Source organism: Aquarana catesbeiana, linkage group LG02 (genome assembly GCF_042186555.1).
Source record: "Aquarana catesbeiana isolate 2022-GZ linkage group LG02, ASM4218655v1, whole genome shotgun sequence".
Taxonomy (NCBI): domain Eukaryota; kingdom Metazoa; phylum Chordata; class Amphibia; order Anura; family Ranidae; genus Aquarana; species Aquarana catesbeiana.
In genome coordinates, this window is record NC_133325.1 from 202,239,184 (window position 1) to 202,253,783 (window position 14,600).

At 41.6% G+C, this 14,600-nt stretch overlaps 1 protein-coding gene across 4 annotated transcripts in view; it reads right to left on the reverse strand.

Annotated features, from left to right (window-relative positions):
- The window catches only part of DGKH (diacylglycerol kinase eta), a 444,882-nt gene that overhangs the window by 51,556 nt on the left and 378,726 nt on the right, over positions 1–14,600 (reverse strand). For all 4 annotated transcript variants that reach the window (XM_073614202.1, XM_073614203.1, XM_073614204.1 and 1 more), the window contains 4 exons: positions 12,407–12,514; positions 10,260–10,373; positions 9,055–9,189; positions 6,740–6,906 (listed from right to left, as the gene is read on the reverse strand). In XM_073614202.1, the coding sequence (XP_073470303.1) occupies positions 6,740–6,906; positions 9,055–9,189; positions 10,260–10,373; positions 12,407–12,514 (524 nt within the window). The remainder of the gene's footprint in view (positions 1–6,739; positions 6,907–9,054; positions 9,190–10,259; positions 10,374–12,406; positions 12,515–14,600) is intronic.

Sequence of the window (14,600 nt, forward strand, 5' to 3'; positions counted from 1 at the left end):
CTGGGATGCCATTAAAGTTAATTTATATGTATTGGCATCCCAATACTTTTGACTATAGTGTACATCCAGTCCCATATGATGTTCTCTCTAACTCCATGCTCTTAGCAAAAGCTGGGTCCATCCTGCAAAATCCTACCTCAGCAGGTGTTATATCCAGTATTGTTTGTTTTTTGTACAGTTCATTTTTTGGAGACACCTCTCTTTAATGGTGGTATAGGGATTTAGGCACCACAAAAAGATTATTATAGCCAATCCCAGACCGATCTTGTGTTTTTGTAGCCAAAGGAAGCACCTAATATGGAGGAGTATATATACACAAGATCTCCCCATAGTTCCTATAGCTAGACCAAAGCAAACTCTCAGCTTCAAGCATCATGAGAACAGGAAGGAGATCCAGGATAAAAGTATAGCAATTAAACATCAATACACATTGATCAATACCAGAAAAAAAATCTTTAGCTGGCAAAGCAGCCACTCGGGATCCAGTAGAAGTGGGAATCATAATGTTTTGTTGGATTAAAGACCCCTTTCTCAAGTGAGATCCACGTCATTATATATAGTGCTGCCTATTATTTGTTTAGAGTGCATTATTCATGGGTCTTTCTTGAGGAAACCCAATCTGTGGTTCTAGCACCCTCAATTATGTAATGTTTTATATACTGATGTTGTGATTTGGGTGTGCATTATTCTATTTTCCGTTTTACTAATTGAGGGGCATATGACTCCCTTCTTGTGAAAGTGCTGTGCCAATTATTGCTGTCATACTGTGGTTCCATAGTCCCATGAAAGCTACGACTCTAGTGACCTGTAGCATACACAGGGTTTTCTATGCTCTGTCAACCAAACCGAGCAAAAAAGGTAAGTATCCATGTATGTTTATTTTTGAAGGTCAGTAATAAAGTGAATCTGTTGCTTAGCCCTTGCAGATTAACATTAATATGTTAAATTGAAGTGGCACAGAAGTATCTTTAGCACCAGCTTCATCACACAGAAATCACCTGGTGCCTATACATCAGGTCCCCTTTCATATTCAGGCCCATGGATATCCCAAACGATTATAAAAAAAAACAGATACCCTCATTAAGAGTCTTGCTCCTTACCCCCATCCTATGAATTATTGCCTGGTAAGCCCACCCATCACTATGATGGGGACACAGAGGTGTGGATAGCACTGGACCAAAGACATGAGAGTTATATTTGTATACCAAAGCGACAAAAGATTTTCGGCAAACCAAATGACAAAAAGGGACCCAATCTGAAGACACACAGAGGTACCAAACATGTGGGTAGATTGGTGACAGAGGAAGTTTTCTTTACCATTCAGGTTCTGTGTGAAACAAAATACTACACTACAGAAAAATGTACCATAAATACACACAAATATACACACACTTCTAACAAAATAGGATTTTGAGTGAAATCCTTTCCTTGGAGTACAATACAGGACATAGGAGGTGGAGTTCTGCCTAAGCTAGTAGGAAGTTCACATCTGTTTAAATTAAGCTACATTTTGTGCCACCTTGATGATTGATGTAAGCCACAGAAGTGGCACTGTGACTGAATGCTGGTTGGGTGGCCTCAATCGATCCAGGGACAGAGCCTTCTTCTCCTATGCAGCTAAAATGTTGAGTTGCAAAGGTCTGGAGTCAAATGGGCATTTGGTACCAACTCTAAGGAAGCTACCATTAGGCCCAAAACCCTCATGCAAAAGAGAATGGTGGGGAATCGCCTAGACCAGGGATATGCAATTAGCGGACCTCCAGCTGTTGCAAAACTACAAGTCCCATCATGCCTCTGCCTCTGGGTGTCATGCTTGTGGCTGTCAGAGTCTTGCTATGCCTCATGGGAGTTGTAGTTCTGCAACAGCTGGATGTCCACTAATTGCATATCTCTGGCCTAGACTATAGGGACTCTGAACAAGGAAGAGGAGATTCTCCAAAGGGAGAAAACCCTTGGACTGTGTCGTGTCCAAAATAAGGCCTAGTTACTCCACGCAGTGGGTCAGTTTCAGTGCTGACTTCTGGAGATTTAGCATACATCTAAATCTCTGCAGGTTCTACACCTTTCAACAGACTTTAGCTGACAAAAGGTCTGAACTGACTGTTCCTTCATGAGGTGGTCATCCAGGTAACCCACAGTAGGGATACCCTGAAAGCTCAGCATAGCTAGGAGAGGAGGTGACACCTTGGCTAAGACCCAAGGTGCTGTGGACCATTAAAAGAGAAGGGCAACAAACATAATGTTGCAATGTTGTGTGCCCACAGCAAGACACAGGAACCGTTGATTTTGGGGGGGGGTTTGGGCGGAAAATGGGGATGTGCAAGTAGGCATCCTTGATGTCCAGAGAGGCCAGGAGGTCCCCTGGCTGGAGGTAAGTGATGGCTGATTCAACAGAACCTTTTGAGAAGCTTTAGATAAAGAATAGGATGAATGCCTCCCTTTGCCTTAGGGACAGTGAACAGGCTCAAGCAGAACCCCTGAAACCTCTCCTTTTATGGAGCCAGGGCAATGACCCCCTGTTAGATGAGCTGTTAGAGAGCAGCCTAATAATCCGCTTTCTTTTGTAGGGAGGATGACAAATTAGACAGCATGAGATGGGATGGAGCACAGACCAGAACTCTATTTTGTAGCCCCTGGACACTGAAGGCTGAAATGTTTTATGCCCAATTGGACAAAGGCTGACAAGCATCTCCAACCCTCCTTATTGTGAGGAGGGCTTGTTGCAAGGCTTGGACCCTGATGCCTGAGGGAAACAAAAAGGAACTAGTCTTTGGAACTGAAGGTTTGCCTGCAGGAGATTTTGCCTTCTTCTGGTGTAAGAAGGTACACCTACCTCCTGTGACTTCCTTGATAAATCCAAGTATTCACTAAATAGATTGTGCCTTCAAAAGGTGCATTTTGCACGAAGTTCCACAGATCAACACTTAAGCCAAAATAATCTTTTGCACATGTACCAAAAGGAGGATCATCCTAGATATTGGATGGAGACTATTTGCTAACCCTTTCACACATTAGCTCCAGGTGATGGAAGACAGGTGGCTCTGGTAGAATGAACCAAGGGTCCAGAGCTATGGTTTTGGACAAGACAGATAAGGTCTGAAAAAAGACATGGTTGCGACGGCAGGATGCATAGAAGGACCAACCAGAGAAAACAGTGCTTCCTCGAGGGTTTTTAACTGCTTATCCACACGGTCCTTGAAAACCAAGACAGAGGCATTCTCAACAATGACTGTTAAGGTTTTGTTAGAACAGAATGGCTGTTAGGAGAGGACTGTCCATTTCTTTAGGAATCCCTCCTCAGTAGTGTTTTGCTGCACAAAGGATTTGGGAGAGAGACATTTTATTTTTAGGACAAGGCCAGATTGGGTCACATCCTGTGTAGAGTCCTCCTCTTCAGGAAGCAGAGAAACTGTAAGAGAAGAATCAGAGATGGCATCTGGAAGAGAGGCACAGGGAGCCAGCATACGTTTCCCATGATCTCACAGAGCTGAAAGCCTATCCATAAAATCAAAAATAGTGACTGAGAATATATTAGCAGAGTGTGAGTTGCCAAGGCATGCTGACGAGCATCCCCCTGCACCTATGATCTGCAATGTGTAGTGAGGGTTAACCATGGCCCAATGGAGGAGGCAACTCATCTGGAAATTGCACTTGGAAGCCCCAGTGGCTATAGACAGCTAGCAATTTGCTAAAAGTCTTGATGCAAAATTCAAAGAAAACAAAAAATAACCAAGTAAAAAAGTTTGCTTCTTTTAGGGCAGAGAAAAGAGACATTTGTATAACCTTAGGACACTAACAAACGCAGGCTTGCTGAAAGTGAAAAGGGTTGTGCTAGGGCCAGGGCAGCTATCAGAAATTTTTGGGCCCCTTACACAACTTTAGAAGCCTTGGCTGTACGCTCTAAGCCCCCCCCAATGCTGTATATTTGTCAGCCCCCCCCACACACCTGTATATTTGTCAGCCCCCCCACACACCTGTATATTTGTCAGCCCCCCTCCCACACAACTGTATATTTGTCAGCCCCCCTCCCACACACTTATATATTTGTCAGCCCCCCTCACACACACCTGTATATAAGTCAGCGCCCCCCTCACACCTGTATATATATATGTCACCTCCCTCACACCTATATATATATATATGTCATCCCCCCACACACCTGTATATATGCCAGCCTCCGCCCCATATATGAAAGGCCCCCCTCCGACAAATCTGTAAACACACAAGGTTCTGGCCCCTCCCTGTACACAAAGAGCCCCTCCTCCCTTTCCTTCACAGCCCCTACTTGTAAAGATCTCCCTACCTGGTCCCAGCTTGTTTCACAAAGCTGACATCTTGCTGGCACAGAGAAACACAGTACAAGAGGGGTGCACATGCACATACTAACCAGAGGTGGCTTGATGTCTGAGCTCAATGCCACAGTGAGCAGAATCAGCCGAGATTGTTTCTGTAATGCACAGCATGGCTCCCCTTCAACCGTCCTGCCTTCTTCTGGCCCAGACGGACCACTTGGGCTCCCTTACAGTTGTAACGGCTGTACCCCCCTGATGGCTGCCCTGGCTAGGGCTTCCCTTACAGCTTCATTTGAGTGTCTAATCACCTGCGTAACTGATAGTCTGAAACTAAGATCCTGCGTCCTATAATGAACCAATAAAAACTCTATTCTATATAGAACGTCACTTCTTTTTTATACATACACCTTTACACAGAGACCTGTATGCACCTTAAAGTGTACCTTGAATATACAGTATCTCACAAAAGTGAGTACACCCCTCACATTTGTAATTATTTTATTATATCTTTTCATGTGACAACACTGAAGAAATGACACTTTGCCACAATGTAAAGTAGTGAGTGTACAGCTTGTATAACAGCGTAAATTTGCTGTCCCCTCAAAATAACTGAACACACAGCCATTAATGTCTAAACCACTGGCAACAAAAGTGAGTACACCCCTAAGTGAAAATGTCCAAATTGGGCCCAAAGTGTCAATATTTTATGTGGCCGCCATTATTTTCCAGCACTGCCTTAACCCTCTTGGGCATGGAGTTCACCAGAACTTCACAGGTTGCCACTGGAGTCCTCTTCCACTCCTCCATGATGACATCACGGAGCTGGTGGATGTTAGAGACCTTGCGCTCTTCTCCCTTCCATTTGAGGATGCCCCACAGATGCTCAATAGGGCTTAGGATTGGAGACATGCTTGGCTAGTCCATCACCTTTACCCTCGGCTTCTTTAGCAAGGCAGTGGTTTTCTTGGAGGTGTGTGTTGGGGTTGTTATGTTGGAATACTGCCCTGTGGCCCAGTCTCCGAAGGGAGGGGATCATGCTCTGCTTCAGTATGTCACAGTACATGTTGGCATTCATGGTCCCCTCAATGAATGGTAGCTCCCCAGTGCCACCAGCACTCATGGAGCCCCAGACCACGACACTCCCACCACCATGCTTGACTGTAGGCAAGACACACTTGTCTTTGTACTCCAAACACGCTTGACCCCATCTGAACCAAATAAGTTTATCTTGGTCTCATCAGACCACAGGACATGGTTCTTGTAAGTCATGTCCTTAGTCTGCTTGTCAGCAAACTGTTTGTGCGCTTTCTTGTGCATCATCTTTAGAAGAGGCTTCCTTCTGGGATGACAGCCATGCAGACCAATTTGATTCAGTGTGCGGCGTATGGTCTGAGCACTGACAGGCTGAACCCCCCAACCACCCCTTCAACCTCTGCAGCAATGCTGGCAGCACTCATCTATTTCCCAAAGACAACCTCTGGATAGGACGCTGAGCACGTGCACTCAACTTTTTTGGTCGACCATGGCGAGGCCTGTTCTGAGTGAAACCTGTCCTGTTAAACCGCTGTATGGTCTTGGCCACCGTGCTGCAGCTCAGTTTCAGAATCCTGGCAATCTTCTCATAGCTTAGGCCATCTTTAAGTTGAGCAATAATGATTTTTTTCAGATCCTCACAGTTATTTGCCATGAGGTGTCATGTTGAACTTCCAGTGACCAATATGAGAGAGGGACAGCGATAACACCAAATTTAACACACCTGCTTCCCATTCACAGCTGAGACCTTGTAACACTAACGAGTCACATGACATCGGGGAGGGAAAATGGCCTTTCGGGCCCAATTTGGACATTTTCACTTAGGAGTGTACTCACTTTTGTTGCCAGCAATTTAGACATTAATAGCTGTGTGTTGAGTTATTTTGAGTGGACAACAAATTTACACTGTTATACAAGCTGTACACTCACTACTTTACGTTGTAGCAAAGTGTAATTTCTTCAGTGTTGTCACGTGAAAAGATATAATAAAATATTTACAAAAATGTGAGGGGTGTACTCACTTTTTTGAGATACTGTATAAATGCAATGCCTTAAAAAGAACAGAAGATGTCCTCAGTGTGATACAAATAAGGCATAACAGCAACCAATCAACACAAGGTATTTAAACACAGAGGCAAAACCTACTTAATATATTAGAATCACCGAGACTGAAAATATAAAACTTGCTTGGACAGAGCAGTAACATAAGGTCTAAATGATAAAGAAAATGGGGCTCTAGAAACGTATAACACATACTGTACATCTGGTCTTTGGCATACATGTTTTTAAATCAGCTAATCGTGGTTAACAGAGCATATACCCACTTAAGACAACATAGACGTATTATTAATATGAACAAAAATCAGTGTTATATTTTGCTCAGTACATGGAGCCCAGCCTAAAACCTGTCCCACCTTGTAATAAGTTCCTCAGCAGCCTGTGAACACAGATGAATGAGGGCGACCTCTTCCTCAGAAGCTAGGTCAACAGCTTGTGGAGAGTACAAGAGAGGACGCAGAGCAGGCTTACACGAATCATATTTCTGCTTGTCCTCCCAGGACTTCAAAGTGTTTTCAAAAGCCTGTAATAAAATATTAAATATTACAGAAACTACAGCAAACTTCCACGGAAATCTTGCTTTTGGATATAAACCTGGAAAGTGTTTAAGCTTAATGATTGAAAGAATTAAACTATCAATGCAGAACAGTTAGAGGATGCATTAAATACTGGCTTCTCTAATACGTATATATTCCCACAAACCGACACACGAACTTCAATGCAATCTAGTGTACATAAAAATAAAAACAGAAACAAACAAGGGGGGGGGGGGTGCACTTGCGGACGTCTATGTCTGGCAACAACCCTTTTTATTATTTAGTGCCAATATTTATCACATTTACTTTCATTATTATTTCATTTTTTAATGGCCTCATTTTATTCAGTAAAGTTTAGTCAATATATTGAAGGAAAGATGTTAGCTCTGCACATAAATTGGCAACCAGTGTCTTCACATCACACAATGTGACATAAGTTATCACATTTGCGGACTTCCATGTCTGGCAACAACCCTTTTTATTATTTAGTATGCTTAGTGCCAATGTTCATCACATTTACTTTCATTATTATTATTTCATTTTTCATTTTCAATGGCCTCATTTTATTCAGTAAAGTTTAGTCAATATACTGAAGGAAAGATAATCTGCACATAAATTGGCAACCAGTGTCATCACATCACACAGTGTGACAGGAGTGATCACATTTCTCGGGTATAATACAGCAGAGAAATTGAAATGTTAAAAGGTAGCACAGGAAGATTACAGTGCCAAAATTATCCAAGGGAAAAATTAAGACATTTCTAAAAAAAAAAAAAAAAAAAAAAATACTCCAGGGAATTAACTAAGCTTCCTGTGCCAGAAAACTGATGCAGGAAACTGTCTGGAGTGGCGTGTGCCACAAAATGGACAGACGTGTTTCAAATCTACCTTTGTCAGCTGCGTCAGTTTCTATTTCAGAGTGAAACAGGAACTACCATGGGTTTGGAGATTGACTGCAGCAGTTTTCAATATACAGTATAGCAATTTTCCTCATCCTCCCAGTTTTAGGGGGAGAGGTTGGTTACAGTAATCCAGAGTATGCAGCTCCAGCTGTACTGTTCTGTGTCTGTCACACACACTGGATAGAACAGGGAGCAGATCAGTCCCAATTAAGAACATCTAGTGTGGAAAATCAACCACCACCATAATACAACTAATCATAAACCGCTAACATTCTAAACCAAAAACATAACAGCATCACAATGAGGGGCAATTATCAAAAGTGGAGCAAACTGAAATCTGGAGCAGCTGTGCATGGCAACCAATCAGCTTCTATCTTCAGCTTAGCTAAGGTTTGAAAATGTAAGAAAAATGCCAGGCAAAACTACTCCAGATTTTGGATGCTAACATTTGGAGAAATCCCCCTCACTACTTATTAATACCTATTTTAATGTGTGTTAATTGCAATCAAGCCTTTTTTATTATTATTATCTTATTTGAACTGAAGGGATTCTCCAATAAGAAATTTATTCATAGCGGATGTTAATGGGTTGAAGAGAAATAAGATTAAAGCCCAACTCCCAAAATGTCAAAATATTAACATAGATGAGTAGGTTTGTCCAAAGCATGTTTGAATCCATTGTCGACTGACTCACTAGCACTAAGCATTGGGGGCCCCACTCACTGCAAAGGTTAAATGCTCATTAAGTAGCGAAAGAGGAATCAGGTAGCAGCCCCCATTCACATCGGAGAGATTAGACATGTCAAATCACAGCCTATTGCCAGCAACGGCATAGTCCAAATTGGTCAGACTTTGTGGTACAGCGCCAATTTCCAGAAGTAGTTCCTGCACTACTTTTGGCGACTTCGGGGGTGATTTCAATAGACATCTGTGAATGAACCCACACAGATGTCTATCAATTCGCCCCCGAACTCGCAAATAAATCGATTTCAACCCCCCCAACGTGAACGTACGCTTGTTTTATTCCTCGCTGGCAGGCTTTGGCCATCTGTGCAGTCTGTCCCCTGCAGCCTTCTTTATAAAAGTGCTCCAGACTAAGGTCACATGACATAAAGTACAATGCAGGGCTACTACTGCAAGGGTAGTTTTTTGTAATTCCTTGTAGTTGGGCTTTAAATTCTTACTATAAGTTGGAATTGTAAATGCATTCAGCAGTCATCTTAATTGGACTTACCCTGTCCCTGGTTAACATCTGAGCCCTATTTTTGTGTACAATTTTAATCACCCCAGGTGGCTGAATCCATGCTTCACCATCTACTTGTACAGGAACACCCTCCTCTCCGAGAATAGTGATCTTCACGGACCGGCACTAGGAAACAAGCAACAGATGCATTAGATGTATTGTCTAGATCAGTGGTATCCAACTTGTGACCAAAACAAAGTGTGGCTCTCAAGGGACATCAGGAATATACAGTAACTAACATTTCTGAAAATGTAATTTATCATTAATGTTATTTTTAGGATGGACAAATGATAATGGATTTGTGTGTCCATGTTTGTTTTGTTTATGCTACCTGGTAAATAATGACTTGTACAGCCACTATTTACTATCTCTACAGACGTAAAAAGAAACAATCCATCGTCTCTAATACATCTCTTACCAAAATAGGTTCCATTAGCAGAATGTCCTTGGAAAACAACTATAAAGCCTGCTTCTGCCCTCTTGCTCTTTTGTGAACCTGGGATTATTGCAGGCAAAATCCAGATGGAGAGCAGGAGGCAATTGTTGAATTGCAGCGGCAAGGGGTAAGCTGCAGATCAGGACTGTGTGTGGAGTTGGGAGGTAGAGGAGGCATCAGGGGTAAAAAAAAAAAACTAATGGAACCAGCAGCTCACATTGTAAGAGCAATGATAGGCAGCCCACACAGTGAAATATATAAACACACAAATATATATATATATATATATATATATATATATTTTTACACACAAGCATACAGAATGCACCCCACAATCATTTTGGACACATGTATATACCTAAACTTCCAATGGTATCATGTACATTTTTTTTTCCCAATACGTTATTATTCATCACTTTTTCTCCCTTGGGACTCAAAGTGCTTATCCAATTCGTGAGGCAGCCATCTTGGGAGCATTCCATAAAACATCATACTAATGAAAAATAAAAATTTATATATGTACGAGCCATCTAAAAAAATTTTGAGCTGCCGACTTACAACTTTTTGAAGTTTTTGGCAAGGATTTTTTTTTTTACACTGAAAATATAGATTTCATAAACATTTCAATTTCTCTGTTTGTAAGCTGCCTTTTTCCCCCATTACCTGTGGACCAACTAAGTAGCTTTTTTTTATCCCACCTGGCTGAAAAAAAAACAAATTATAGGGGGAGCACTCATGTAAGTTGTAGTATAACACTTACCTGAGCTATCCTGTGATGCTGGAGCTTGATCACCCTGGAAACTGCCATTTGCATGCTTCCAAATACTGCCACTACTTCTAAAATTTTATCATCAAATGAGGGAGCACCGAATATCTAGGGAAGGCAAAACCATATAGGTCACAAGAACAGAAATGTTTCCCATATGTGGAAACACAGAGGTTTTGTATGCATTAGATAAGCAATTGTATGTAGTTGTCCTGAGCAACTAATTACATTTTACATTGTTTTCAGCATTTTTAATTTAGAAGGTTAAAATGAGGGTGCATAGGGTCCTTCATATCTGCTAAAAATCTTCCTATATGTACAATACACAGGGCAAGATCTATATATCTTTTGTTCCAAAAATGGAAGCAAGCCAAAGAGAAAGGCATCTAAAGGCCTGTACACACGGGCAGAATGACGTTTAAAAAAAAATGGCCGACATTCTGCTAGTGTGCATGTCGGTCTGTCGGGACTTGCATTGCATGCTGGAAAACCAGCAGCTGGCTGTCTCCAGATCAGCATTCCCAGCCAAATGGCAGAGAGCACAGATCGGAGTGTTCTGGAAAGGGGTGGGGCCATCAGAAGACAACAGTACAGCGGGGGGGGGGGGGATTGCTAAACTAACCTTGTATGGTTAGTACAGCGGCTTCGACCGCAGCAGTCCGTTTTTTTTTTTTTTTTGTGCAACCCGCTGGACTGCACAAAAAAAACAAAAAAAAAACTGTAGTGTGTACCCGGTTTAAGTCTAAGTTTTTTCTAAAACGTATACTCTAATCCACTTATGAAACTGGCATTGCTGCAATGCTTTTTCACTATAATTGTGGCAGCCCTATGCATTTTTTCTTTCTTTAGCTTGGGCTACAAATATCAAGTCAGAAAACTACCACCCACTCCTAAACTGAGTATAAAATTTTTTAGGGCCGGTTCACACTATAATTGCACAGAAACGCATTCCCCTGCAGTATGATTTGGCACCCATTTCATTTGTCACCAGAATGCACAAAAAGGTAGTGTATGCGCTACTTTTGAAAAACACGATGCACCAAATTGCCTGTACTGCAGAACCATGCAATCTGTCGGGAGCAAACACAATGCATTTGCAATCTGGGTTTGGGGTTCCGGTAATGTATTGGCACCTGCAGCAGATCGCAAAAGGCAGTGCGTTTTGAATGCATTGCGGGAAGTATGCATGCAACACGCCTTTCCTGCACTGCATTCTGGTTTGAACGGACCATTAAAAAGGTAGTAAACTCTTTAAAGAAAAAGTTTCCCCCCTGCAAGGCAAAGGCATAATGTGCTAGTATGCATCGAATATTAGCACATTATGAGGGACCCTAAAATGAAGCCCTCCAGTGGCATGCTGTCGCCGCTGCAGAGGCTTCCGTCTTCCTTCCAGATTCGCGGGCTGCGGCCGCTTAATTGGCCTAGCCGCGATGATGTCACTCGCGCGGGAGTCTTGGCCACAGCACACAGCTCTGAACAAACGGCAGGAGTATGTCGCTTCTTTAGAGCGTATGTGCCGGTGATGTCACTGACTGCTGCTTCCTTGAATATCTCCTAAACGGTGCACGTTTAGGAGAAATTCATTTTACCTACAGGTAAGCTTTATTATAAGCTTACCTGTAGGTAAAAAATAAAATATGAGAGTTTGCTACCACTTTAAACAATCTCATTAAGAATCACTCTATATTAATGTTCCTCATAATTTCCTTGATTAATGTGATATCAAACTTGACATTTTAACAAATGTATAGAAAAGCTTTGGAAATAAAAAGGGGGACAGTTTATTTTACTTAACTTTTCATATACCCATATCTCACCTGAGTAGGAAAAGTGGATTTATTTCAAGCACTTCTTAGTAAATACTCTTTTTGAGCCTGCGTGTATACTGTAATCTCTTGCTCAACTGTGCATGTATCCTATTGCTACAAACCAGGAAATGATTATTCTTGTATGACCAGATTCCTGTGCTAGCTACAAAAAAGTTCCCATGCCTAAAATAGCACTAGTAGCTGGAATGTTTGGTATATTTCTGATCTGACAGCAAGAAAGCTATGAGGAAAAGTGTGATCAGATCCTAGATGACACAGTAAAAGAAAATAGAACAAGACTGTGCCTGACTTCCTTTGATCTACTGAACTTACATCATCTTCTTTGGTTCCACCCCAGAAATTGGTGCCACCGGCATAACTAGGAATGTTTAACACTGCAATGCCCTGGAGGCTGGGTAGCGGGATATACTGCCCATCACACTGTAAAACAAAAAATAAAAAATCAGAAACAATGAGGAACATTTATTATACCATCAAGAAAGATTGATTGTACATGAAGAAAACGACAAGCTAAAGCTATAGGCTGAAGACAGTCAAAGTAATGAACCACAACATTTAACCCCCCCCCCCCCGCTGAGTGACTTGCCCATCAAACTGGATAAATTACATTTCTCAACTTGTCAAGGACGTTCAGGGGATTGTTCTACTAGCATAAAGGAAAAGGCAAATATTCAGCAGACAAGGAAGTTATATAGAAAAAAATAAGAGGTTGATGAGCCCAGCTTTTAATCTGCCTTTGCACAATAACAGCTGCAGGCTGAACAATTAAACATTCTTCTAATGGTTGTGGGACTCTCATATAAAACTCAATGCACAAGCTGTAAAACAGCATGATGCTGCTCTTTGTGCTTATAATACAACAAAACTGAAGAAACATATAATAATAATCAAATTGAATCAATTTACACTCACTCTATGTAAAGCCCAAAAGTGGAACTTAAGTTTAAATGAGCTAAATACAGTCCAGGCACATTAAAAAATAAAGATAAAAAAAAAATGGGATTAAGTTGCCACCCTCTTCCCATCCGGGCCAATTCTGGCACTTCGCTCCTACATGTAAAAACCATCATTTTTTTATTACTCAGAACCCCAAACATTATATGTTTTTTTTTTTTGTTTTTTTTTAGCAGAGACCCTAGGGCAGTGATGGCGAACCTTGGCACCACAGATGTTTTGTAACTACATTTCCCATGATTCTCATGCACTCTACAATGCAGTTGAGCATCATGGGAAATGTAGTTCCAAAAGATCTGGGGGGCCAAGGTTTGCCATCACTTCCCTAGGGAATAAAAGGGCGGTCTTTGCAATTTTATGTCACACGGTATTTATGCAGCGATTTTTCAAACGCTTTGTTTTTGGAAACAAAACGGTTTCATGAATTAAAAAAAAAAAAAAGTTAGCCCAATTTTTTTGTATAATGTGAAAGAGGATGTTACGCTGAGTAACTAAATATCTAACATGTCACGCTTTCAAATTGCGCACATTTGTGGAATGGTACTTAATCTCCATAGGAGACGCTTACTTTTTTACAGGTTACCTGTTTAGAGTTACAGAGGTTTGGGGCTAGAATTGTTGCTCTCGCTCTAACGCATGCGACGATACCTCACATGTGTGATTTGAAAAGTTTACATACGCGGGCATGACTTACATATGCGTTTGCTTCTGTGTGCGAGCACGTGTGTGGCTTTAACCCTTGCCGTCCAGCTTCCGTCATACTGCGGCAGGTCGGCACGATCCCGCGAACCATCATAGCTATACGTCGGTCCCTTTAAGCGGGACAGCAGAGATCGTGAGTTCTACGAGCTGGGTACCAGGATTTCTCATCTCCTATAGTCAGTCCCATCCCCCACAGATAGAACATACACCTAGGGAACAGTTAACCCCTTGATCGCCCCCTAGTGATAACCCCTTCCTTGCCAGTGACATTTATACAGCAATCAGTGCATTTTTATAGCACTGATCGCTGTATAATTGTCAATCGACCCAAAAATGTGTCAAAAGTGTCCGATGTGTCCGCCATAATGTCGCAGTCTCGATAAAAACCGCAGATCGCTGGCATTACTAGTAAAAAATAATAAAAATGACAAGTCTATACCCAATTTTGTAGACGCTATAACTTTTGCGCAAACCAATCAATATACGCTTTTTGCAATTTTTATTACCAAAAATATGTAGAAGAATACATATCGGCCTAAACTGAGGAAAAAAATAGCTTTTTTAAAAAAATTGGGGCTATTTATTACAGCAAAAAGTACAAAATAGTGTTTTTTTCAAAATTGTCGCTTTTTTTGTTTATAGCGCAAAAAATAAAAACCGCAGAGATGATCAAATACCACCAAAAGAAAGCTCTATTTGTGGGAAAAAAAGGATGCCAATTTTGTTTGGATACAGCATAGCATGGCCGTGCAATTGTCAGTTAAAGCGACGCAGTGCCGTATCGCAACAAATGGCCTGGTCATTGAGCAGCCAATTCTTCTGGGGCTGAAGTGGTTAAAAAAAAAATGTT